This window comes from Pristis pectinata, chromosome 1, assembly GCF_009764475.1.
Source record: "Pristis pectinata isolate sPriPec2 chromosome 1, sPriPec2.1.pri, whole genome shotgun sequence".
NCBI lineage: Eukaryota > Metazoa > Chordata > Chondrichthyes > Rhinopristiformes > Pristidae > Pristis > Pristis pectinata.
The window spans coordinates 53337631-53364931 of NC_067405.1; the positions used below are offsets into that span (position 1 = coordinate 53337631).

Here is a 27301-nt window from a genome sequence, read left to right on the forward strand (position 1 = left end):
GATACGGCCTACAACAGTGGTATCATCTGCGATCTTGTAGATGGAGTTAGAGCAGAATCTGGTCACACAGTCCTGAGTGTATAGGGATTAGAGCAGAGGGCTGAGGACGCAGCCTTGTGGGGCACGAGTGTTGAGAATAATCATGCAGGAGGTGTTGTTGCCTATCCTCACTGATTGCAGTCTGTTGGTTAGAAAGTCAAGGATCCAGTTACAGAGGGAGGTGTTGAGTCCTAGGTCTTGGGATTCACTCTTATCACAAGACAAAGGAGCAGAAGTAGGCCATTTGGCCCGTTATGGAATTTATGTGGGCAGGAGGGGAGTGGGGAGTAAGTAAATCAATTTTTTCAACTTGCATTTCTTGACGCGTATGTAGATGACGTGGCTTTGCATTACAGAAAATTGCGATGCAGAATATTTTCTTGGATAGCAACCCCCCTGCATAACACGGGGATTTCCTCTACTTTCAATGTTCGTGGAATGCTTCACACAATGGTATCAGACAATGAAAATGAAATTGTGTAGGTTATGTTACATTTGCCTTGGTTCATTCTTCGAATGGATTAGTGGAGAGAACTGTTCAGACTTTCAAAAGAGGAATCAAGAAAATGCAAGAAGGCAGTGTTGAAACCAAAGTGTATCCGTTCCTTTTTGGCTACAAAATTTTACCACAGTCCTGTTTGACAGTCTCCTGCAGAGTTACTCATGGCAAGGAAATTGAGGCTAACTTTAAATCTTGCTATTCCCGTCTGCAATTGAAATACAAAACAATTAAAAATGTAAAAAAATTGTCTAAAACTTCTTAGAATGCTCCTCTGACACTTAGTCATGTATATCCAACTCAGCGAGCAGATGTACAAAGCTAAGGAGTTTTGTGCCTGGAGTTGAATTGGTTTTGGACCAAAGTGGGTTCCTGTTGTGTTTGAGGAGAGGACAGGACCATTGTCATAATTGGGTTATTCTGGGAAATGGACAGGTCATCTGCTTTCATGTAGACCAAATACAGACACAGGGTCACCATCACCACAGGTCTCAAAGCATGATCAGTTTACTAAAGTATTTATTGGATGGTTGTAAACCATTGGGGAGTTGTTCTGAGGAACTGCTGGGGAAAACATTTTCTGAAATGGCTGGGTCAAGGGAGGTTTCCACTGCAGACAAGGAGACTGAGAAATGACCAAAGTAGGGGTAATAGCAGAAACCTATTCTCTGCATGGAGATCAGAAACTCTACCACAGAAAACTGCAGCATATTTGAAAGATTTTGCTATATAATTTTTTGGGTTGGGTGGTAGTAAATGTTTTTTATATATACATGTAAATGTATAATTTAATGCATGTAGATTTTCTTCAAGCCAGCAGAGATTGATGCTTTTGGGATCTTATATTGTGTCACCATTTTGATCATTGCAAATGCCCTTTTGGTTTTCTCTAAGGGCTGCATTTGCAGACCTGAAGAAAATAAACTTCCCAAAGGACACGACTCTGCCTCCATCTGTTTTTATATGTGAAGATAAAACCATTGCAGCTTTGACAGCATGAGTGAAACCATTCATACCTGCATAACATTTAAAAGAACCTGTCGCTTCAGATTGCAGAATATTTCATGTTGTCAAGAGCAAGTGATTCATGATTCACTCAGTGCAGGAGTGGAGTCAATACCTAAAGTACAGTGTTTAACTGAGCTACTTAACTTTCTCATCAATACTTCAATTGCTTTATATTGATATAAAATGACCATATACCTTGTGTGAATGAGTTTATTTGTCCAGCCAGCTCAACATAGTTCTGGCAATAAAAGGTGGTTTCTTTCTTCAAGTCTATATTGAAATATCAACTACTAATTTCATAAAATGTGGTATTGTAGTGATGGGCTACACACTGAGCTAGAAATAACGACACGCAATCTGTCGGTTGCACTTGAGACTGGTTTATTCAGGACTTTGCCGCGCTGGCTTTAAGCAGTCAAGTTGCCGCCCTCTCCAGGCAGCAAAGACGTCAGAGGTGTGTCACGAAAACCTCTTCCTGTGTGCGGGCTTTCTCCCCTAGCCATTTTGTGGCTAGCCTCTCTGCCGACGTGCGCGCTGTTTTCCGAGCTGGTTGGCCTGCATCGAAAGTGGGTCGCCACATTACCCCCCCCCCCTCCCCCCCCAGAACCAGCAATACACCCCCCAATGTTCAGTCTGGATCAGTCGCTGTTTGGGCGGTCTGCCTCTGCGCCACGGAGCCTGAACCTTGACCGGCTGCACAAAGGCCACATGGGCCGGTTTGAACCTGTCCACCATGAAAACCACCTCTTTCCCCCCCAATGCCCAGAATGTATGTGGACCTGTTGCTCCTGAGTACCTTGAACGGCCCCTCATACGGCCACTGTAGTGGTGCCCGGTATGCACCCCTTTGTATAAATACAAACTTAGAGTTCTGCAGGTCTTTGGGTACACGGGTCCGGATCTGTCCATGCCGTGAAGTCGGTACGCGGGCCAGGTTACCGAGCCTCTTGTGTAGTCTGTTCAGGACTGCTGTGAGGTCTTCCCCTTGGGGCTGGTGTGAACTCTCCTGGGACGACCAGGGGTGTGCCATACACCAGCTCGGCCGATGAGGTGTGCAGATCCACCTTAGGTGCTGTGCGGATTCCAAGCAGGACCCAGGGAAGCTCATCCACCCAGTAAGGCCCTTTCAGGTGGGCCACGAGAGCCGACTTCAAGTGATGGTGGAAACGTTCCACTAGTCTGTTCGACTGTGGGTGGTAGGCAGTAGTGTGGTGTAGCCGTGCTCCCAACAGGCTGGCCACAGCCGACCACAGGCTGGAGGTGAACTGGGTGCCTCTGTCGGAGGTAATGTGGGCCGGTACCCTGAAGCGTGCTACCCAGGTTGCAATCAGCGCTTGGGCGCAGGAATCAGCGGTGGTGTCAGTGAGCGGGACCACCTCCAGCCATCTCGTGAACCGGTCTACCATAGTTAGGAGGTACCATGCTCCTTGTGACACTGGCAGGGGCCCACGATATCCACATGAATGTGGTCGAACCTCCAGTGGGTGGGTTTGAACTGCAGCGGCGGGGCTTTGGTGTGCCGCTGCACCTTGGCTGCTTGACACTGCGTGCACGTTTTGGCCCAGTCACTGACCTGTTTGCGAAGTCCGTGCCACATGAACCTGCTGGAGACCATCCGAACGGTTGTCCTGATAGATGGGTGTGTTAAGCAGTGTGTGGAGTCAAAAACTCGCTACTGCTGGGATGATGGGGCGAGGTTGGCTGGTAGCCATGTCACACAGGAGGGTCCTCCCACCTGGGCCTACTAGGAAGTCTTACAGCTGCAAACCCGAGACTGCGGTTCTGTAACTGGGCATCTCGTCGTCTGCCTGCTGCGTCTCCGCCAGTGCTGAATAGTCCACCCCCGGGACAGGGCCTGGATAGCTGGTCTGGAGAGTGCATCCGCCACGATGTTGTCCTTTCCCGAGATGTGCTGGATGTCTGTCGTGTACTCGGAGATGTAGGACAGATGTTGCAGTTGGCAGGCCGTCCAGGGATCGGACACCTTCATGAAGGCGAGGGTCAACGGTTTGTGGTTGGTGAACGGCCTGCCCTCTAAGAAGTACGTGAAATGTTGGATTGCTAGGTATAGCGCCAACAGCTCCTGGTTGAAAACACTGTACCTGAGTTCGGGTTGCCGCGGGTGCCTGCTGAAGAATGCAAGGGGTTGCCAGCGCCCCTCGATGAGTTGCTCCAGCACCCCACCGACTGCCGTGTTAGAGGCGTCCACTGTGAGGGCGTTTGGAACATCCGTTCTGGGGTGCACCAGCATTACGGCGTCTGCCAAGGCTTCCTTGGCTTTAACAAAAGTGGCCGTGGCCTCTTCATCCCAAGTAATGCCCTTGCCTTTACCCAACATCAGGGTGAACAAAGGGCGCATGACGTGGGCTGCTGAAGGGAGGAAACGGCGGTAGAAGTTGAACTCCTGCAAGCCTTTGATTGTGTTGGGCCGGGCGAAGTGGCGATCACGTCTACCTTGGCGGACAGGGGTGTTGCCCCATCTTTGGTAATCCTGTGGCCCAGGAAGTCGATGGTGTCGAGTCCAAACTGGCATTTGGCTGGATTGACTGTGAGGCCAAAATCACTCCGGCGGGAGTAGAGCTGGCAGAGGTGGGAAAGATGCTCCTGGCGATTACTGCTGGCTATGAGGATGTCGTCCAAATAGATGAATGTGAAGTCCAGGTCGCGTCCCACCTCATCCATTAGCCACTGGAACGTCTGTTTGGCATTCTTCAGGCCGAAAGGCATTCGGAGGAACTCAAACAGGCCGAACGGGGTAATGAATGCTGTCTTGGGGATGTCTTCAGGGTGTACCGGGATTTGATGGTATCCCCGGACGAATTCCACTTTGGAAAAGACGCTTGCCCCATGCAGGTTTGCTGCAAAGTCGTGTATGTGTGGCAAGGGTTAGCGGTCTGGGGTTGTAGCCTCGTTCAGTCTACGGTAGTCGTTGCATGGTCTCCAGCCCCCGGCTGCTTTGGGCACCATGTGCAGGGGGGAGGCCCATGGGCTGTCGGACCTCTGTATGGTCCCCAATTCCTCCATCCTCTTGAACTCCTCCTTCGCCAGGTGGAGCTTGTCTGGGGGAAGCCGTCGTGTGCGGGTGTGGAGGGGTGGTCCCTTGGTCGGAATGTGGTGCTGTACCCCGTGTGTGGGTATGGCTGCCGTGAACTGCGGTGCCAGAACCGATGGGAAATCCGCCAGGATTCTGGTGAATTCGTTGTCCGACAGCGTGACAGAGTCCAGGTGTGGGTCCGGTAACTTGGCTTTGCCCAGGGAGAACGTCTGGAAAGTCTTGGCATGGACCAGTCTTTTCCCGTGCAAGTCGACCAGCAGGCTGTGAGCTCGTAAGAAGTCCGCCCCTAGGAGTGGTTGGGCCACGGTAGTCAGTGTGAAATCCCACGTGAACTGGCTAGCGCCGGACTGCAGCTGCAATGTGTGGGTGCCGTAGGTCCATATCGTGCTGCTGTTTGCGGCCCTCAGGGTGGGTCCCGCCTCCCTGTTGCGGGTGTCGTACCCCGTTGGGAGTGAGACGCTGATTTCTGCTCCACTGTCAACCAAGAAGCGGTGTCCTGACTGTTTGTCCCAGACGTACAAGAGGGTGTCCTGGTGGCCAGCTGCCGTAGCCCTTAGCGGCGGCTGGCCTTGGCGTTTCCCGGGAACTCGCAGGGTGGGCGACACCTGTAGGCTTCTGTGCCCCACTGCTAGTGGTAGAAACACCACTGCATTGGCCTCCTCACTCCTGCCTCTGGGTTGTGTGCGCTCCGTTGCCGGGCCTGGTCTGGTCTGCCATTGGGCACATGGTTTGGTAATCTGTCCGACGGACACCCCGCTTTCCTCCTTGGCCTTCCACAGCACGTCTGCCTGGGCCGCTACTTTCTGGGGTCACTGAAATCTGTGTCGGCCAGTAGCAGATGTATGTCCTCAGGCAGTTGCTCTGGGAACGCCTGCTCGAACATGAGGCAGGGCTTGTGTCCATCAGCCAGGGCCAGCATCTCGTTCATTAATGCTGACGGCGGCCTGTCTCCCAAACCGTCCAGGTGCAGCAAGCGGGCACCTTGCTCCTGCCGTGAGAGGCCGAAGGTCCTTATGAGCAGCACTTTGAATGCTGCATATTTGCCTTCCTCCCGGGGTGACTGTATGAAATCGTCAACCTGGGCGGCTGTCTCCTGGTCAAGGGAGCTCACCACGTAATAGTAACGTGTGGAATCAGAAGATATCTGCCGAATCTAGAACTGGGCCTCTGCTTGGTCAAACCACAGGCGTGGTCGCAGCGTCCAGAAGGTTGGCAGTTTTAGCGAAACTGCATGAACGAATGAAGAGTCAATCATCTTTGGTCCAAATCCCGTTTGGACCGTGGGGTCACCAATGTAGCAATGGGCTACGCACCGAGCTAGAAATAACGACACGCAGTCTGTAGGTTGAACTCAAGACTGGTCTATTCAGAACTTTGCCACGCTGGCTTTAAGCAGTCAAGTTCCCTCCCTCTCTGGGCGGCAAAGACATCAGAGGTGCGTCACGAAAACCTCTTCCCGCGCGTGGGCTTTCTCCCCTCACTGGTGAAGAAGAAGGCCCAGTGCCATTTTGTGGCTGGCCTCTCTGCAGACATGCGTGTTGTTTTCTGAGCTGGTTCACCTGTGTCGAAAGTGGGTCGCCACAGTATATTATCCTAAAGATTTCTGTACCAACATATTCTGCCTCTCAGGAAAGGAAAGTCTGATTCCTTACCACAGCTTAGATCGTCCATTTCCTGTTTAGCTGAGTGATAAGTATGAATATATCCACTTTGCAAATGGATGTCTTACCTTTTGGCTTTAGAACAAAATGTCTTTTTTTTAAAAAAAGACAAAAAAATCACACCAACATTTGGGTGAGTAAAGTATGATGTGAGTGCACGACATACCTAACTAATGCCAGGATCAGGGCATTCAATCTTGCAAGTCTTAATTAAATTTGTCTTGCATGTTTCCCTCATCCTGTCCCCATCCAGAGCATATTTTTTGGCAAGCCACCTGTGATTCATTTTAAAGCAAGGATGCATCCACTAAAACTATTGTGCCTTTACAACATCAACAGTGAATTCTCCCTACAAAATGCAGGATGAGCTAGGAAAAAAATGAGATTCTCCCAAAGGTTTCCTGGATATCATGGTTGAAGAAGTGAGGGCAAAGAGTCAATAGAAAGAAATGTACCGTAATTGAGATGTATTGACATGAAGCAAAACACTTGAGATCATCAACTGCTTCTGATGTATCAATATTGTTTTCTCAAATGATTTCTACAGCAGAACAAGACTCTGAGACTCTTTCCTGTCTTTTCACATCAATAACTTGTTTCTATTTAACACAACCTTCCTTGCTTTAAAGTCCACCCTCAGATTATGTCCTAATTCCACAGGGAAAATTAGTTCACAGCACAAATGAGAGAATTATAAACTTGCTTTGGTGGTGGGGGGGTTGGTGGTGGTGGAGAGAAAAGTCTATCTTCTAAATCTCTTTGAGCTCTTAGCAGCAGTAACAAGCCCATAATATTAGTGGTCCTATTGAAAGCTGTTTGCATTTGCAGGTTTTGATGCAAGTTATTCTATTGGTTTCTAGGTTTTTGATTATAATTGTATATTTCTCACTTACAAAAATGTGCATTTATACACTTTGACAAAATTGAGCTCTGTTGTGAAGCTTGATATCTGAAACTGTATCACCTCTCAAAGCCACACTGACTCTTGTCCATTATCCTTTACTTTCCAGATTTTTTTTTGTCCAGAAGTCCTGAAACAGGGCCTGTGAAGTGCCATTGTCATATACTTAATGCCTTTCTAGCCCCAGCATAGAGATTGACACCTCGGGTGGGTTGCAGAGTATCAATGCTCTGTGCTGTGGAGTATGTGACTATGCAGGTTGCAACGGCAATATAGCTTTGAAGATGGTTTGTGCAGGGTGAGGTTGTCTCCCAATTCTGACGAGAAAGTCAAACTTCAGGAGCCCAGTCTGAAAACAAAAATGCTTTCCCACACAAGTAGTTATACAAGGTTGGAAGACCTAGCATCAAAAAATCAACCACCTGGCTAAAACTGTAATTTGAGTGTATTGTGAAAGGATTTGGTGTCTAGCTTGGAACATGTAACTAGCTGCAAAGTTGCTCCAAACCTGCCCTTTATAACAAGGATAGATTTGGAGGCTTCCCCTAAGTCCCAGAGAGCCGTGGTGTGCATGTGGCCTAATGTGCCAATCCAGTGAGAACAAGCCCTTGCAGATTAGGTAAAAGCACAAATAGATGGTGTTCAGATCTTGGGAACCACCTTTTTGAGATTGAATTGAATTGCTGCAGGCTGTTAAGAAGTTTAAAATTAATTTTGCAGGTTAAGAGCTGGCATTTTATCCCCATCCAAATTGCCCTTGAGAAGATGTCAGCTCATTAGGATTGTTGATCACTGCCACTTCCTGAGGTTGCACTCCAATAGAAAAGCCATTTGATGCCCTCTCAGGGGGGCACTACCTCGCTATACCAAAACTATGAAGTGGTCACACGATGGTTTGATTGCTGGACTAGTGATCAAGGGAACAGAGTTCTCCTTGCACGCTAGTGTAGCAGTTAGCGTAACATTATTACACCGCCAGCGACCCGGGTTCAATTATGGCTGCTGTCCGTAAGGAGTTTGTACGTTCTCCCCTTGTCTGCGTGGGTTTCCTCCAGGTGCTCTGGTTTCCTCCCATATTCCAGAGGCGTACGAGTTAGGAAGTTGTGGGCATGCTATGTTGGCGCTGGAAGCGTGGCGACACTTGTGGGCTGCCCCCAAAACACTTTACGCAAAGGTGCATTTCAACACTGTGTTTCGATGTACATGTGACTAATAAATCTTATCAATATCTGCTGTAACACCAGGTAGCTTCCTGAGACAAACTGCGCCGGTGGTAGTTGGTGTACAGCAGTCTGTAGCTGAACCTTAACCAATTTGATCATCCAGAAGTCACTGACTACTTAGCATCTTGTGTTCCTGTATGAGCAGCAGTAACTTTATTTGTTATGATGTAGCAAGTTGCTAAAAGAAAGAACCTTTCATCATTTCTATAGCACCTTTCACATCGTCTATAAGGTGCTTTGGGACAATTAAGTACTTTGCAGTGTAGATGTTACAATATAGGAAGATCTACTGCCAATTTGCAAACAAGAATGTAATGACAACCAGATTTTAATGGTGTGGTTGAGAGAGAGGATCTCTGTTTCCTGTGTGTGGATACAAAGTTTGCAGATGAACTTAATGCAATCATTGTGCTTGGCATTAAATTCATAATCTTGGCAATGTTTGCTGCTTTAACTGCAGCAGTGGAGCTTGCTCTGTAAATGCGTTGTCTGAATGGTTTCACGGTTCTTTAATGTGGTGTTATGGGTGTAGTTATCGGGGTAACAGGGCTTTTTAATGCAGAGAGGCTCTTTGAAACCTGTCAGTGATAGAAAAGAAGTGTCAACTGATACCTATTCTCTCTGGCTATAGTGCATTGTGGCCGCCTTTCTTTTTCACTTCCAACTATTATCCCTTTCATGATGTCTCCTTCAACAGTAGTTCTCTCTGGATTGGTATATCAGGCCACATACACACTTTGGCTCTCTGGGTCATATTGTGGGGAGCCTCCAAATCTATCCTTGGCATCAATAGCTCTGTGGTGTTACAATTTTTTCTGGTAGCTGTCATTGTATCTGTGCTGTTAAAGTTGTACGGGTTGTAGAAGGGGCAGCAGCACCCACAAGTGCAGGAGGCTTGCCACCTCTTTGTGCAATGCTATTCACCTAGTGTGAGCAAAGTATCCTTGCATGAAGAATATCTGGACTGGGTAGGACTGCCTGCTGTCAAATTTCTCTACCACTAAGGTTTCCTTCAGCTTGTGATGAGTGTCAAAGCTGAGCCAGCACCAGCTCCTTCTTTGCCTCTAATTGTTCCCACATTTAGTAATGATGTAAAATTGGGAATCCTTAAACTGAAAGCTTAGTTAGGGTGAGTGGGGAAAAAAAATGGAGCTATAATCCAAGCTCAAAATTTCCTCTTGAACTCCATTAAGAACAAAGCCACTTTAAGAACATAGCCACACCATTAAGAAATTAAACCATTTGAGCTGACTGAAACCAGTGCCACATGTTTTACAATATTTAAACACTGATAGGTTATTAGACCACTGACCACATAGTTAAAATCCCTGCTGTCCCTTGTTGCTTGTAGAATTTATCTTCCGGCATTTTGCTGCACACTATTGATAAGGTGCTGTTTTGCAATAGTGTCATCATACCATTTCATATTCAGGATCTGGGTATCAATGGCAAGGCCAGCATTCATTGCCCATCCCAAAATGCCATTGAGAAGGTCGTGGTGAGCTGCCAAACGACTGTCTTGCTTGTTAGGCCATTCTGGAAGGAAGCTAAGTGTCGACCACATGGGGAGTGTCTGAAATCTCACATACACCAGACCAGGCAAGGATGGCAGATTTCCTCTCCTGAAGGACAGTTGTGAATCAAATGGAATGTTATGAAAATTGAGCAGTTGTTTTTGATCACCATTACTAACAGTAGTTATCTGTTTTTCCAAAAAGAAGCAGATGGAGGCATAGTGCTTTTACTGGTCAAGGGGAGCTTGACGTTACCAGAGCTAAGTTCACAGCTGCTGTGAGTTTGACCTCTGTTCTCTTGATCACTAGTCCAGTAATCAAACCATTGTGTGACCACTTTATAGATTCGTTTTTTTTTAAAACAAAATGATGCGAAAACACCACACCACCTTAATCCTTTTAGTTTAGAATCCATCAAAGTCACTCAATGTTCATTTATTATTTGGTGTTAATTGTACACAAAATGAAACTCAGCAAAGAAAATGTCAAAGAACGGACCAAGCCAGAAAAATACTTTCACTTGTAACTTTACAGATTGTTTAATGTACAAACCTCATCTCTCTCACATTAAGGAAATGGATTACTTTGTTCCGTTGCTTTGATTTATGAATTTACCTGAAAATTGTTTTTGTTCTATTGTATCTTAATAACAATGTGTCAATAATTTCTCTACCTTTTTGTATTTGGAAAGTTTGTAAGCCATTGAATATCATGTTATTATGTATGAACAATCATGTCAAAGGGTTACTTTCTTGATTATATCTTTTACGTTGATTTTGTACTGCCATGTGCCAGTAATTCAAGTGGTGCAATTCAAAATCTTAAGTTAAAGTGCACATTTAATGGTACGCCCCACAATGCTCAAACTTTGGATCTTGGCAGGATTAGTTAGCCGAAAACAACCTTAAAAAAAAAAATTTCAACTTTTAAAAGGTCCAATCTCACTTAATCTGTCCCTTTTATAGCTGAAAAAGTTTTTTGTATTAACCAGACCTTGTGATAAATACATGATTTAAAATAAACTTGTTAATTAATACAGTTCTTTCATTATTCACCAACGCTGGGTTTATGGTTAATCTTTCTAATTAAACTACTATTGAATAATGATCTTCAACTTTCATTATTAAATATTATTGCAATGTGAAATCTTTTATTGTGCATTGATGTAATTTAATCAGGTTTAGCAGAGGTAGCAACTTTATCATTCTATTTTATTGACCATTAAATAAAAGAACATTGAAATAATGTTGATCACTTTTATCAAAACAATATCAATTATTAATCAATTTTTAAGAGCAGATACTTTTCATAACCTGTATTTTGATTTAGTTGTAAATATATAAATTTTACTAATTTTCTCCATTCCTATGGAACATATTGCAAAATTAATAGATATTGGTTTATTATTATCTATTTTATCCAAAGCCTGGGTTAAAAATGAATGGTGTTACATTTGGTATTTCAGTTTATTTGTACATTAATTTTAATGCATATCAGGAAAATATCCCAATAAATTGAAGTATTACATTTTGCTGTATCTTGTGCTTAGCATGCATCTAAAAATGGCTAAGTGCTGGTAAATAGATACTTGGTCAGCATAGACATGGCGGGATGAAGGGCCTGTTTTGGTGCTCTATGACTTTACACTACACTATTTCATTCTATTACATTATCATAATCCACTCCATTGTCTGACTGTATATTGATGTTTAAGGAGAGATTTTTTAAAAAAAATCAATTTCTCTATTCACTGAACTTCAGAAAATTAATTTGAAGTCTTCAAGACTTTAATGGGTGCTGGGAGATGGAAGAAAGTTGGGAAGACACTATTTCCACTAATTGAGTTTAGGACAATGGGTAATAGTCAAAATATCAGTGCAAGATCCTTCATGAATGCATGTTTAGAACTCTTCTGCAAATTGAAATTGATACAGTGCCAGCTGTTAATGTTAAAAGTGAAATTGATAGATTTATTGTTCATATTTTGGGACATGGATCTTCTGCAGCAACATCGTAGTGCTGAGGTGATTGATGTCTAACAACTGCAATCATTTCCCTTTGTGTGAGGTATGACTCCAAGCCATTGGTTTTCCTCTTGATGCTCATTAACTTCAGTTTTACAAGGTTACTTGATTTGTATTCAATCAAATTCTGCCTTAGTACCTAGGGAACCCACTGTTACCTCACTTCTTGATTTCAGCGTTTTGTTCCATGCATGTGATGATATCTGGAGCCAAACGATCCTGTTGAAACCTAAGTTTAACACACCTAGATAGGCAACTGATGAGTGACTGCTGCTTTGTATCCTGTCAACAATCCATTTGCCACTGGTAGAGAGTAATCTAGGTGGACGTTAATTATTTGGACTGGATTTGTTCTGCTTTTTATGGATGCCACATTCTGGAGGAATTTTTCACAATGCCATTTCGATGGCAGTGCTATTAATGTACCAGAATAAGTGATAAGAAACATAACTTTTAGTCCTGGAATCAGGATGTTATTTGGTCCCATAGACTTTGCTGTATCCAGTGCGCTCAGCCATTCCTTGCTGCCATGTGGAGAGAAATGAACTGGCGGAAGGATAGGTTTCTGTGATCAAGGAGATGGATTGCTTGCACAAGAATGCAAGAAATAGAAGCAGAAGGAGACCATTTGGCCCATGGTGCTGCTTCACCATACGACAAAATTATAACTGGTCTTTTACTTCAGAGCCATTTTCCTGCACTATCCCATAACTCCTTGATTCCTTTAGTATTCAAAAATCAATCAGTCTCTGTCTTCAATATATTTTTATGACCTTCCTGGGTCTAGAAATTTCTTTTCATCCTGACTAGCCAAACCCTTATGTTTGAGACTGCAACCCCACTCAAGTATAGGCTAGCTTGTTTAATATCTCCTTGTACAACAAACATGTCGTCCCAAAAATCAATCTGGTAAATCTTTGCTGAATTCACTCCAGAGTAAATAAATCTTTTTTTAGTAGGGAGGCTAAGCCTCTACGCAATATTTCTGATGTGGTTTAGCCATGCCAACACCTCTATAATTGCAGCAGAATGCCTCTACCTTTGTCCTCAAATCCTCTTGCAATAAAGGGTAATATACCATTTGCCTTCCTAACTCCTTGCTGTACTTGCAGATGAAGTTGCATTGATTTGTATACAAGGACACCCAGGTCCCTCTGAGCACCAACAGCTTCCATTGTCTCACCATCTTTTCAAAAAAAAAATTGCCTTTTTATTCTTTATTACCAAAGTGGATGACTTCTCATCTTTTCGCATTTTGTCTCCCATGTCCTGGTCCATTCACTTCATGCGAATATATCCCCCAAAGCCTCTTGGTATCCTCCACAGTGCCGACCAGTATTTGTATCGTCAGTGAACTTAGCCCCTCATCCAAATCATCGATATATATTGTGAAAAGCTGGGGTATCCCACTGCTCGCAGGTTCTCAACTTAAATGACTCTAGTCTCTAATTTCTGTCCATTAACTGTCAATCCATGCCAATATATTACCTCCAATATTGCATGCTCAAATTTTGTTTACTAACCTTTTGTGTGGCACCTTTAATGAAGGTCTTCTGAAAGTCCAAATTCCAAAGTGCTTTCACCATCCATGAACATTCTGCTTCCCATTTCTTATCCAGCACCAAGTTCCCATCACTTACCACACCTGTTTGCTAGTATAAACTGATTCACCTTCCACCAGATTTGCTGACCTTCACTGTAACAGGAAATATTTCACTAATTAAAACCACATAAATAACTTTAAATATGACCTGTTTATATTTGAGCAAAATTAATTGCTTGGAGGACCACTGGTGGCTTGATTTACTGCATGCTGTCAGGAGAGACTCCAAACAAGTTCTGTATCATTATATCTCTAAAGTTGTATAATTTATATTTTAAATCTCGTGAGATTATATATAATATAAATCACTTCTTGCGTCATAATTGAATTTGTTCAATACAATGTTTTTTCCAAATTTTCTAACATTGTTTTTGCACATGTAGAATGAACTCAAGCACAATAATCAAAAAAGTTTATTTTTATGAAGAGTATGCATTTACTCAAGAATATTTTTCAAGTGAGATTTTTAGTTTAAAGTATATATGAGCGTCAGCTAAAAGTACAAGAGAGCTTGAAGTTTGAGGAATTTAGAAAAAATGTTTAAACATTCATGATGTGGTTTTAGGTCCCACAATTCATATCAACATCTGCCTTGCAGCTGCAAGTCATTAAGCTGAACTAGAACTTCCTCTTCAAAATTCCTGGCTTTTTCCAAGACCAGTAAGTTGTTTCAGTCCTATTCTCAGTATATTTCTAAGTAAATGCAAGGGTGCTCAATCTTCTCGCTTAAGATGCCATTGGTAGACAACTGGGGAGAAAAAAATATATTTGTGATTAACAGGCATGCTTGCAAGCCTGCTTGATACAGATTCAAAAATAGGTCGATGCTTGGTTCATGTTGCTGTAAGTAGACGGCAGTCAGCTCTGCTTTGTGTAATGTGCCATGCAAATGAAAGGAGCAAATGATTTTGAGATTCATTGAAAGCAATGAACAGAGAATGTCAAAGCAATTTGCAAACTATTTAATCAAAAATAACAAAGTTTCAAGTGATGAACTTCTATATTTTCTTGTATCTTTGTTGTATACAGGGGTTTGGGTGAGGGGGTGGGTGCATGTGATGCAGCAAGATTGTCCATCAATTTATAAGTAAACTGAAAGATTATTTTGGATCAGAGTTACTTCATGTTCATTGTTGTTGATTGTGGATTTTATTTTCATATTGCAAACCTATTTCTGATGATGATATGAAACTGAAAATACACATCTTGTAAAGAGTTCATAATACTTCTAGCCATTTGCAATGGTCCAAACACAGTTTAATTATTTAAATCAGGTATAATGGGGTAAAATAAAAAGTAGGGAAGGTTGAGAAACAGTATAATTAGGACAATTTTGGGACTGGAAAGAAAACAAAATAATATTCTATAATGTATAATCTGTCAAGTTTGTTACTTACAATGAATCTGTGCTGGCTACCCTCAAGATTTGCAGTTCACAGATCTTGAATATATGAATAAATTTGATCATTGAGGATGTGTTTTAAAAAATGATTAGATTTTGTATCTGGTCTTTCAGGTGGTAAGTTAATTTTTTTTGATACAAAATAAATTGTAATATTTTAATATCTTTATGGAGTCTAAAAAATTTAATTTTATACTGTGTTACAAAAGAAGTACCATTAATGTCTTTAAAACAAAATCAAAACCTTTCCATGTACATTGTTTAATAATATAGTGTCATTTAATTGTGAAAGGCCAGTTATGTGCAGCTCAGTGGTAGCTTGCTTGTCAGACTCTGAAAGCTTCAGATTATATCAGTTTCCAGAGACTTGAGCACAGTATCTAGACAAACACTCCAGACTGAGAATGTACTACTATGTCAGAGGAGCTTTCTTTACAATGAGATGGTAAACCTTCCCCTTCATGCAGAATTTAAAAAAAAATCTTGACCAAGAGCAAGTTAGTTCTCCCAGTTCCTGGTCAATATTTACCTCTCAACTAATATCTCTGAAATTATTACCATTATCACAACGTTATCTGTGGAAGCTGCTGTGTGTGTATTGGCTACCTCATTTCCTACACCAACATCAGTGACAGTGTATCAAAAAATATGCTTGGCTTTTAAAGCACTTTGTGATGGGGTGGGATCATGTAAGATACAACATAAATACAAATAATCATTTCAGATCATAAAATATTGAATAATTTAGGACTTTTTGCACAACTTTATTCACAAAAGTGAATTTCATACATAAGCTGAACCTACTTTCTCCTGAAATGTATGCATTTATACATGATTTGTCTTAGTCAATGCACCAAATTTGAACCATCAACTGAGAGTTGCATTTGTGTTCCACACTGGAGGTCATGCAAAATGCCTACAATGTTGTTATTTTTTTTCAGTAGATTACACACTGGCATATCTGTGCATAAAAGATAAAACTGCTTCATTGGATTTACTTATTTGAAAACCAAGTGGGAAGATGCTGAAATGCATAATGTAGTGAGTTCATCCATAATGAAAATATAAAGATTTTATTCTTAAAGTAGTTGTCAATTATTTGAAGTAGAATTTTCACTGGTCTTCTCCTAATTTCCCACCGCAACTGGGGGATATAGAATCATGTAGTTATTAATTTAGGTCTACTTGTGCTCTTTTGAGCCTTGAAATATTTTCTCCTTCAAGAATTTATCCAGTTTCCTTTTGAAGGCTGCCATTCAATCAATTACCATGCAACTGTCAAAATATCCCCATATAACTGACAGCAACCCCTTGATTTCTGCACAAACACCAGGTCCTGCGGTTTTTGCCAGTTTCTCAAGAATGCATTTCATCTTTTTAGACCAGTTTCATTTGTTTCTGGAAAATATTCAGGAACATTTTAAAAAAAAAAGTCAGTGAGAAATATTTTTGATAGCAAAAAAGCTGGGTGTATGTGTGTGTTGGGGAGAGGGTATTTCTCCCCGGAAGTCATTGCTACCCTTCTCACTGTGGATTATATTCAAGTTTTTCATCACCAAACATTGAAATTATCCTCAGTATACCCATGTCCAGATCATTAATGTATATCAAAAGCATTATGGACCTCCAGTGAAAAAGAATCATCAGAAGTCACTTAAGTTGCTGTAGATAATTCTGAGATCCTTGCAGAAATGTTACCCCATGGTAACATTTCTGCAAATATCCTCTTAATTCAGTATGGCAATTACAAAAATAGTTTGCAACAACTGCCACCCCATGTGTCTTTATCGAACGACCTAATTTAACCAAAATTACTGAGCTTTCTTAACTAGTTATTTTCTCATTTTGTGTTGCTACGTAAGCAAAGAATGCCTGCCCATGAGGTTGGAAAACGTCAATCTCTTTTTAAAAATTCATATTAGGTGATAGATAACAGATCTGTGTATTCATCATGGTGCCTTATACCATTCTTTCTGTTGAGTTCTTAGCTTCTGTATTTCACTGTTCCTGTCAGTGAAACCTTGCCTCCGATGTCTTCAGGAGTATTTTCCCTTGTGTTAATATGCTATGATATTATCCAGATACCAAGGTTGCAGAATAGAGAATCTGTTCTTGTTGCATGTACAGTATACATGGGATCCTGCTTGTAATCAAGAGATAACAGAGTAATACTACCCTTGCCTTGTTTTAAATTTGAACTGCCAAGCAAAGTTATTAAGCAATAAGGGGAGAAGCAGAAAGGTGACCCGTATTTACAACAATGATGCTTTATGTTAACTGCTTGTATAGTACAAAGTACTAAATAGCTTCCAAGTCTTGTGCTAAAACCACTATGTAACTGCATTCAAAATCTTATCTCACCAATTACAGGCGATAATCTAGGCTTATCCAGTTTTCTTATGAGACCACAAATCAGATGTGGTGATTTGTAAAAAGAAAAGCAGACAATACACAGAACAGTAACTGGAGTCAAGCAGTTATTTAAATGAATTTAAAATGGCAACCAATTGGATAAATTGAACCAGATTTCTATTTGCATTAAGGGCCTGCTACACTTTTATGTCAAGTTAATTACAGAAGCATTGTTTCAAGTTCAACAGGAACGTGACTTACCTGAGAAAAGTGTTTAACCCCTTGTATACTGTAACAGTTAAATAAGCCAGTTTTGGTTCAAATCTAAGATGAAACATTTTTGCGACAGCTGTCGCCGTAACTATTCCAAATGTCAAAAGTCTAGCAGAGGAATCCTTTGCAGAGTGATTTTTATTATACACGTATCAATTCCTTTAATTGTGGCTCACTAGACTGCATTTGTTCTTTGAAAATACTTTCTCCTCTTTCACGTATTATGAAGTTGTTGCATACCAAGGTTATAATTGACCAAATTTTATTTTAAAAGTGTTGCGATTTTGACTGCCAACTTCTGTCAATTGAAACTGCCACTCAGTCTTTCCCTACTTCTGCTGTATTGCATTTGTTACCTTAAATGGTTTCTTTATTTTTTTTCAGATAATGATGATCTTAATTTTCTTTGAAAATCATACCTGAACCGAAGCATTGAGGATAATAATAAAATGCCTGGAAATCAATCAGTACCTGCAAGAGCATGCGAATCCATCATTGTATGCCACCCCAATGACAGTTTTGATTGTGAGCTTGCCACCTAAAAATTTCGATGGCCTGAGGCTCAAAGCTGCTGAATCTATCTACAAAGTGACAGAAAGTATTTTTGCGATTGTGCGAGCAGTCAACAATTATTCACCAGCAATTGGCTTATTAATTATTCAGTTTGTGATTAGCCAGGACTGGACAGCTCCAGGCCTTATCACATATTTTCTAAGTGAGGTAGGGTTGATGCTGCTAGGCAGCACAAAAACAAATGTCAGCAGTGATGTACCTGGATGTTCTCTGTATTTAACCTGTAGTCACCTGTAATTTGTCAGGCCAGGAGGAGTTTCACATCACTGCATGCAAAAAGCTTCAACTTGCAAAAACTTCCAAAAACCTTCACCTGCTCATCTCACCATCATCCCAAACTACAGATGTGCAGCAGCATTGCAGATGGTTGGAGGCAGAGTCATGAAAGATTATAGAGTTAGTTTATACACAACTTTCCCATGTACAGCAATGGGCCAAATTGTGCTTGACCCAGCCTGCACCTAGAGTTCATCCCTGGTGCTATCCCCATGCCATGTGAGTCCAAATGATTTCTCAGCTGTCCCGTAAACACAGAGCGGTTTGCAACTGATGACCATAACCTTGGGCCCTGCCTGCAGAGCACCCTAATTGTTTCTTGACACAATATACTGTATAAGACTTTTAATTGTTTCTAAACCTCACTAGTGATCAGAGATATTTAAAATGGTTACAATAGATTTGAATATTTTTTTAATTCTACCTACGGGTGGAGTTAGAGTCAGATGTGTTGGGATCTAACCTCAAATTCCTGACTATGATGCAGTCAAGTAATCACCAACATGAACTGCAGGCAACCAGTGATTTCCCACTTCACCACCGGCTAGCCATCAGCACAGTATGACTTAATCTTCTTACAGTTGGTAAATATTATTTAACAACAGGGCAGCATTTATACAGTTGATGCACAATTCCATTTCTCATAGTGACTGAGAATTCACAAGAAAAGAAGTATTGCACAAATTAATGATGTCTGGAGCACTGATCTGTCAGTATCAGGAGTAACAATGTAATTTGCGAATAGTATAAACAAGACTGCTATCTGATGATAGGGAAATTGGGCTTCCATAATTACGGGGCTTCCTGGAGATTTAGATGCAGTGCCAAAATAATGCTATGATTGAGGGAAAAGAGCTTGCGTTTTGAGCCTGTGGCCAGGGATTGGGTGGAAAGTTTTCCCAAATATTGGAAGAGGGCATGATTTGCTATCCTTGTGGAAGACAGAATCGAGGATGCAAGTGGCTCCAGTATGTTCATTGCTGTGTTTTCAATGTAACCAATTTCTTCCCCCATCGGTACGCAGTCTCTTTCTGGAATCAAATGGGAGAGGAGATAGGAAAGGTCAGCCAAGGGAGGAGAAACCTAGCTGGATTGGTGTGTGGATGATAGGCAGATGGAATCCGTTGGGGGAAGGTAATGAAGCTAGATAACGGGGAGGGGATGTGGAAGCAGGGGGAATGGAAAAGGTGAACTAGATTCATTGCTTTCAACCCCATTATCTAGATTCAATACCTTCCAACCCCCAGCTTCCCCCCTGCCCCATCTGGTTCCATCTTCCCATCATCCCTCCCTTACCTGGTTCCACATCACCTTCCAGCCTCTGTCTCTACCTTCCCTCTCCCCTCCCCCACCTGGCTCCATCTGCCCATCATCCTCTTTATCACTTGGTTCCACTATCTCCACGTCCCTACGCTCTATCAGAATAAGGGGTATTACAATGTGGAGTTGTGCTGTGTCACCCTCTGCTTGAACTCAGCTTGACTATTTCTAAATTATGAAGTTTATCAAGAAGTAGAAATACTGAAATTATTAAATAAGGGTCTTGAACCAAGTTATGAAGAATGAGGACTTCAGGTTTATCCATATTAAATTCAAAGTAGAGTTTTTTGTCATATGCACAAGTACACGTATGCACAGGTGCAATGAAAAACTTGCCTGTAGTCTTAAAAATTTGATTGAGAGGCATTGTTAGGGCTACTTTACTGACTATTATTGGGTGGTAAGTCTTGCCTGATGGCTAAAAAAAAACCTTTCGGGATGATTATTTCATGACATTTTTATAAAAATTAAACAGTTGATATTCATAATTTACTTCTTTACCTTTTGGGCCTAGCCTTGCAATCATTACTTATTATTTGCTATCCATGGATCTGTGTACTCATGACGTCAGCACCTTGCCCTGCCTTTTTACTAACAAATATTTCTATATGCATGTACAGCTTGAGGAACATTGTTTAAATGCATGATTATTTTCTATACCACTTGTGTCAAGTGGCTTTCCGCTGTGTGCTGCTCTAACAGGAAAGCAGTCTTTGTTCACACAGCTGTACCATGTGATTCTAATCACCTAAGTTTCAATGGAAGTATTGTGTTAGCTAATATTTCCTTTTGGGTATTTAAACATATTAATGTTTCAGGACATTACAGAACATATTTATGTTATTTTGGTAGTGTCTGTAGGTTAAATCATGCAAGAGTACTTGCCTCTATCAGCCCTTCAGACAGTGAGCTCTAGGTTTCAGCCATCCTCTGGGTGAAATTATTGTCCACTTATCTTACAACTTGCCCTCTGATCAGAGACACCTCTGCTAAAAGGCAAGGTTTCTTACTGTCCACCCTACCTATGCCCCTTATGACTTAGTATACCTCTGTCAGGTCATGCTTGGCTTTCTCGACTCCAAAATAAACACATTCAGTCTTTTGTCATCACTGAAATGTCCATGCCAAATGATGTCCTGGTGAATCTCCTTTGTAGTCTCTCCAGAGTGTTCACATCCTCCCTATAGTGTGGTAACAGTTCTCCTGCCATGGTCTAACAAATGTTTTATGTTGATATAAACTACAAACAAAATTGAACCTCCAGCCACAGTTGGAGATACTTAGGTTAATTGTGCTGGCTGCAGCCAGTGGTGCTGAAGGGAGCCATGGGCATTCAGGTACTCCTCTGCAAATAATGCCTGGATTTTGTGCAGACCCTTTGTTAATGCAGAAATTGCTGAGTGACATGCTTACTCATCTGTCACTAGACCTCGACTGTAGACTAATGATGGAGACCTGTTTTGCTGGGAAATACCCAATATTATGCTGGGGAACCCAATTGTATGCTGGGTCAACCTGTGATAGGGTCAATGTCTCCATTCATTTGAGTGGGAGTTCTGATCTGGAGGTTAGGAGGATTGAGTTATTTGCTTCTCAATTTTTTAATATTTGATTATTTACATCTATTGTGATGTTTTAAATGTCTCAAGCATTAAAAACTTGCATTACAGTCATTGGCTTTGGGAGACAAAGCTCTTCCTCCAGCTTTGCCTCCTGTCAAAGCTGTTGGGTGTGCTGAGGTAGGGACCACGCCACCTGACTTCTACCCACTGCTGTGGCTTTGCTGGAAGTCTCCCAGCTATAGACGGTCAGCTTGATTGTAACTTCGCATTCAGAATAGGTAAGTGCAGATGGGTGAGACAACCAGTCACGAGTCTCAGAAGAGGACTGGGCTGGACCCAACTCAATTAAGCCCATAAAAACTGATTACCAAGAGCTTAGTCAATGCTGTAGAGTTAAACAACATTTTAAAGGAAGAATGTGAATTGGAGAGGTTCTACACCTTGGAGCCTTGGCTGCTGAAGTGGCTGTGATTATTTAGAAAAGAAGTGAGGTCTTTGAGGATGGCAGTGATGAAGAAGGTCCAAGATAGGTTGAGCGATCTAGGGCTTTTTTCTTTGGAGAGGAGGAGGAGGATGAGAGGTGACTTGATAGAGGTGTACAAAATGATAAGAGGCATAGATCGAGTGGATAGTCAGAGACTTTTTCCCAGGGCGACAATGAATAACACGAAGGGACATAATTTTAAGGTGATTAGAGGAAGATGTAAGGGGTAAGCTTTTTTACACAGAGAGTGGAACACACTGCCGGCAGAGGTTGTGGGGGCCGATACATTAAGGACATTTGAAAGACTCTTAGATAGGCACATGAATGATAGAGAAATGGGGGGGGCTATGTGGGAGGGAAGTGTTAGGTATTAGAGCAGGGTAAAATGTCAGCACAACATCGTGGACCGAAGAGCCTGTACTGTGCTGTAATATTCTATGTTAAGATAGCCAAGACCATGGAGAGATTTGAAAACAACCATGACAGATTCAAAATTGGTGTGCTGCTTAATATCAAGTCACTCCAGATCAACAAGTAATTTGTGATGGGGAATAGTTAAGATCCTTGCCTGAGTGAGTGGTGGAGGAGGCAGGGACTCACAAAACATTTAAGTATTTGGATGAGCACTTGAATTGCCAAGGCATAGAAGGCTGTGGATCAAGTTCTAGTAAATGAGATTATTAACAATTGGCTACTTGATGGTAAGGACACTATGTGCCAAAGGGCCTGTTTCTGTGCCGTTTGCCTCCCTATGGTTCTCTACTGCAGAGCTTTGGATGGCCTTGTTTGCAGCAGGTAGAATAAAGGGGATCAACTAGGAATGTTTTAGAAGGTAACTAAGGTGTGGATGAAAATTTCAGCAACAGCTGATTTGAGACAGAGGCACAGTTGGGCAGTGATGGATAGAAATTGGCCATTTTGGTGATGAAACAGTGTTTTAAAGCTCATCTCAAGATCAAATACAACCCAAGTAGGTGAGCAGTTTGACTGAGCCACAAGTGACTGCTAGGGAGAAGGATGAATGTGCTTGCTCAGGAGTACAGTTTGTGGCAAGGAACAAAGAGCAATTGTTTCAGTCTTCCCAGATTTTTGTTGGAGGAAATTTCTGCTCACCCAACACTGGAAGTCAAGCAAGGAGTCTGAGAATTTAGTGAGAATGGAGAGATTTTCAGCTGTGATAGTGATGTAAATCTATTGTCATCAATGCACATCTGTAAACTAGTGCTGTATTTTTGGATAAAGTTGCTGAGGGGCAGCAGATAGATGAGAAATGGGAAAGGGCATGGATCAGCAAATGTAATAGTGCAGGCTTCTTAACACAATGTTTAAGAATGAGTAGATGAGATTGGAAGCAGACAGATGTCTTTCATTCTAGATGGATGCTGATGGGAGACGTATTTGGAGGGGATGTTGTGATTCATTCCAATGCTACAAGAAGATTGTGAAGAATTAGAAGTGGTTAGATTTATCTCAGTTATGTTGCCATTGTGACTTTGATTAAAAATTGTGTCAGTGCTATTACAAAGCCAGAAACCTGATTAATTGGATTCAAATATGGAACCCTGGAGAAAATGTGGAGAATTTGGGAGACAACGTTACGCTGTAGGACTTTGAAGAAGAAAGGATTTTTTTTCTATAAGAGCTTGCAAGAAATAAGATTTCATGAGCTTTAAGAATTGTGAAAATGGCATATTTGAATGGAGAAGGACAGTGCTTGAGGATAAAGAAAGCTTAACGATGTCAGCAAGCATGGGAACCAGGAAGAAAATTATGGGGAGGGTGGGGTTATGGAGTCAGCAGATCAGTGGAACTGTGGTTGAAGGAGTCAGAGGTGGGTCTCACAAAAGGCATAACCAGGGAACAAAGGAATTTCAGAGCTAGATAATTATCTGTATGGCTAATAGGATCTTGGATCCCAAGCATGTATATTTCTCTTTTAAGGAGGAAGTTAATGGCAAAATTAAGAGATCCTTTAACGTACTGACATAGTACATGGGGTCATTAATCAGCAGTAACAGATAAAGTTAACTCTGGGGGAAACTTCCAGAGGGAAATGAGAATGTTTTATACAAATTGTAATGATTATCATTTTGCCATTAATAATATGTTGGATGCAGATTTTTTTTTACATTTCAAAAAAGAAAATAGAAATGTACTGAAAAAAAGAAATGGTAGGCTATGTAAAAGCAGCAATGGAGCTTCAAATAAATAGTTTGCATGGCTACCTTATCAGTTACATCATTCTGATATTGGGCTTGGTTTAAGTTTATGTACGATGGTCACAGAAGTAGAAATCTTAGTTAGTGTTTCTTTGTTAAGCGAAATTTTTTTTGCTTCGTTATTGCCTCACAAATCTTTTAGCAATTCAAATGTTCTTGACTCTTCACTTTGTTCAGGCATTTATCTTGCAAATTTTCAGGAAAATAATTATTTTGTGCTAATGAAGTGTCACATTTTATTTCCATTTGATGCAGAAACATTGACCTATCAGAAGTTTAATTCTGTAAGGTAGCACTACCCAAAAACTTTGTTAGAAGTAAGCAAAATATTACTTATCCTACTATAACCTTAATTCACATTTTACTTTGTTTGAAATAATCATTCATTTTTCCATGTTGCAATACTAGATCATTAACTCTATGGTTTGTATCTTTTGAGGTAAATTTATTTGTACTTCTCGGAAGCTCAGCAGTTTAAGAACTATTGATACAAGTGATATCTGGCAGGAGTTATTTAGAGAGAGATTCATGTAGGTGTATACACCTGAGCTTTATTTCAGATCAGTATGTATTATTTATGATCATTCATAGCTAACTATTGTTCTGGGCTTGATACTGAAAATCACTGGGTTGCAACTCTGGTGAATTATTAATTTACTGGTTTATTATGGGGTAGAAAAAGATCACACAATGATTTTGTGATGTTTATTATTTATAGATAAACCTGCTTCAGTACACGTGGTGTTTCAGTTGAACACTTAGCAACATGAACCGTGCTTTCAGTCGAAAGAAAGGTGAGTGGATGTCTTTCCTCCTTTGTATCATCGAATTGACAGCAAAAATAATATCTGTTTACTGATATTCCAAATAATTTCTGTTACTACCAATCCAATATCCTAAGCAATCCTAAGGTTATTTGAAAAAAAATTGAAAATTACTATTTCAAGATATTTTATTCTTAAAGAATAATGCTCATCTTAATAAAGTTGAGAAACAACATGAAAAATGTAAATAATGCCAATGGTCATTGGTATGTATTTTGATGCTCTCAATTTATGTACTCAAGTTCCACGTCAAAGCAGCTGGTTTTTTTTCCCCTTGCTGGTGGTGCTTTGGCTCCTTCTGTTGTTTCATCAGACTTCATACTAGAACTTTCAAACACAATCTCAGTTGGCACCTCAGCATAAGAAAGGGTGGTGTCGTATAGTTCCAATACTGTTTTTAGCATGAAGTATTAAACTAAGCCCCATTCTTCCTGCTACTTTCAATATAAAAGGCTCAGGTGGCTATCTCAAGAATAGGACATTCTACTAGTATCCTGGAAAGCATTCCTAAAATTGATTAACATGGCTGTCTATCTCATTTGCTAATTGTAGCTTCTTGCTGTGTTCATATAATGTACCATATCTAGTTATGTAATAAGTAACTACTCTTCAAAAGTAGATTTCTGAGAGTTCAGTGGTTGTATACATTTTAAGGAGCTAATGAAATTACAGTCTCCTTGCAGCATACCACATGTTGAGATATGATCTCCCATTGCTACACAGTAGTAGGTTAGAAAATCATACATATTTTGTATAGAAAGTTGGTTATTATCCTTTAACTTATTGTTTATCGTCCTTTACTAAGAATGCATGCAGTAAGTTAGCAAACAAAGTCTCTCAGGTATACTGATAGGAATTTCCAATCATTATCCTAAGATATTGTTGATTTTTTTTCTCCAGTCTCTTCTGACCAATTCTCAGCTCAAATCTTTCTTCATCCTGCTACATCAGAAATTAGATGAGTTCCCTGAGGGGAAAAGTCTACAGAGCTGAGATTGTCTCTTGAGTGCTAGTCCATTTCAAAAGCCAATATTTTCCGAATAATCTGGCCTGATCTTCCAATCTAGTAACCCAGTAATTATGGGACACAGCTACCAGTAGCGGCACTCTTTCCACAGGTAGTTTACAGAAAGCCTATAAAGTCTGGCAAAAAGTCTGCCCTCTCACTGCTGAAGAAGGTCATTAACAAAGCTGCTAGCAGCTTCACCTACTCGTCTGTGCATCAGTGGGTGGCCTCCCTTTCAGTGTTCTGGGCGCTGCCAAGATTTTCTGATGCAACTGAATCCCTCAGCAGCAAGAAACTGAGTGGTACCCCAGGAAGGAAAGGGCTGTCTGCTCAGCCTAGCAGTTGGTGAGAGGGTGCTGAGTGGTTCAGGTGTACTAAGATGGAAAAAGTCTAAGAGGAAATTGGGGAACTGGGTCAAGGTAGGGGAAGGAAAGCATTGCTGAGCTCTGGTCTTAAGGTTGCTGGAAGGCTATAAATGCATTAGCATGGGAAATATTGATGTTGCTCAACTGTGTCCTTGCATCTCCACAAATGACTCTGCCTCCCTCCTCTCCTCCGTCCCCCACCCCCCTCCACCACCTGCACATACCAACAAAAAGGAAACAACTAAAGATTATCGCATAGATTTTATAGAGTTATGCAGCAAGGAAACAGGCCCTTCAGCCCAACTCATCGATGCTGACCAAAATGCCTATCTATGCTAATCCCATTTGCCTGTGTTTGGCCCATGTCTTTCTAAACCTTTCCTACTCTTGTATCTCTCCAAATGTCTTTAAACATTGTGATTTTTACCTGTCTCTATCATGTCCAATGGCAGCTCTTACCATATATCCACCACCCTTTGTGTGCAGAAACTTGCCATTCAGATCTCCTTTAAATATTTCCCTTCTCACCTTAAACCTACCCAATGGTTACTGTTGATCATCTGGAAGGACCAAGTATTACATGTGCCCTATCCCTACATGTGATAATGACATGACCTCACCATCACATGACCACTCATAATAAGTGGGGAGGTCTTATTATCAGCCCTCGCACGTGTTGATGATGTGTTATAGTTGGCCCTCTCAGATTTGCCAAAGATTGAAGAACAGTGCTGCTTGTGACTACCAACTTTGGAGAAGTAAGGGGTGGATATCCAATAGAATAATCCAGTCTGATTTGATTAATGGATTACTGATGTTTTGATAGAATCTCCCTTTGAGGCCCAAATCCTTTCTACTTATTAATAATATTTAATTTATGCCTTCCTCACTTCTTATCCTTTAACTATTTATCCATTACCCTTGGCTTCTTTGGCAAAAGTTTTTAACCATATTTTGTCACAAGGGAACTGGATTAAAGTAGGAGAGTTGGAATTCATAGTTGGAGAAAAAGATTAAAGGAAAGCAAGATAATCATTAGAAAAATACAAAAGATTTAGAAAAATTTATGAAAACCTCACAATAAAAAAGAACAATATGATAAACTAAATCAATTATTT

General features: G+C 41.2%; 1 protein-coding gene across 2 annotated transcripts in view; it reads left to right on the forward strand.

Annotated features, from left to right (window-relative positions):
* LOC127576532 (PTB domain-containing engulfment adapter protein 1-like) overlaps positions 1-27301 on the forward strand; it is a 273626-nt gene that overhangs the window by 139386 nt on the left and 106939 nt on the right. For both annotated transcript variants that reach the window (XM_052027044.1, XM_052027036.1), the window contains exon 3: positions 24707-24782. In XM_052027044.1, coding sequence (XP_051883004.1) covers positions 24755-24782 — 28 coding nt within the window. In that variant the 5' untranslated portion in view covers positions 24707-24754. The remainder of the gene's footprint in view (positions 1-24706; positions 24783-27301) is intronic.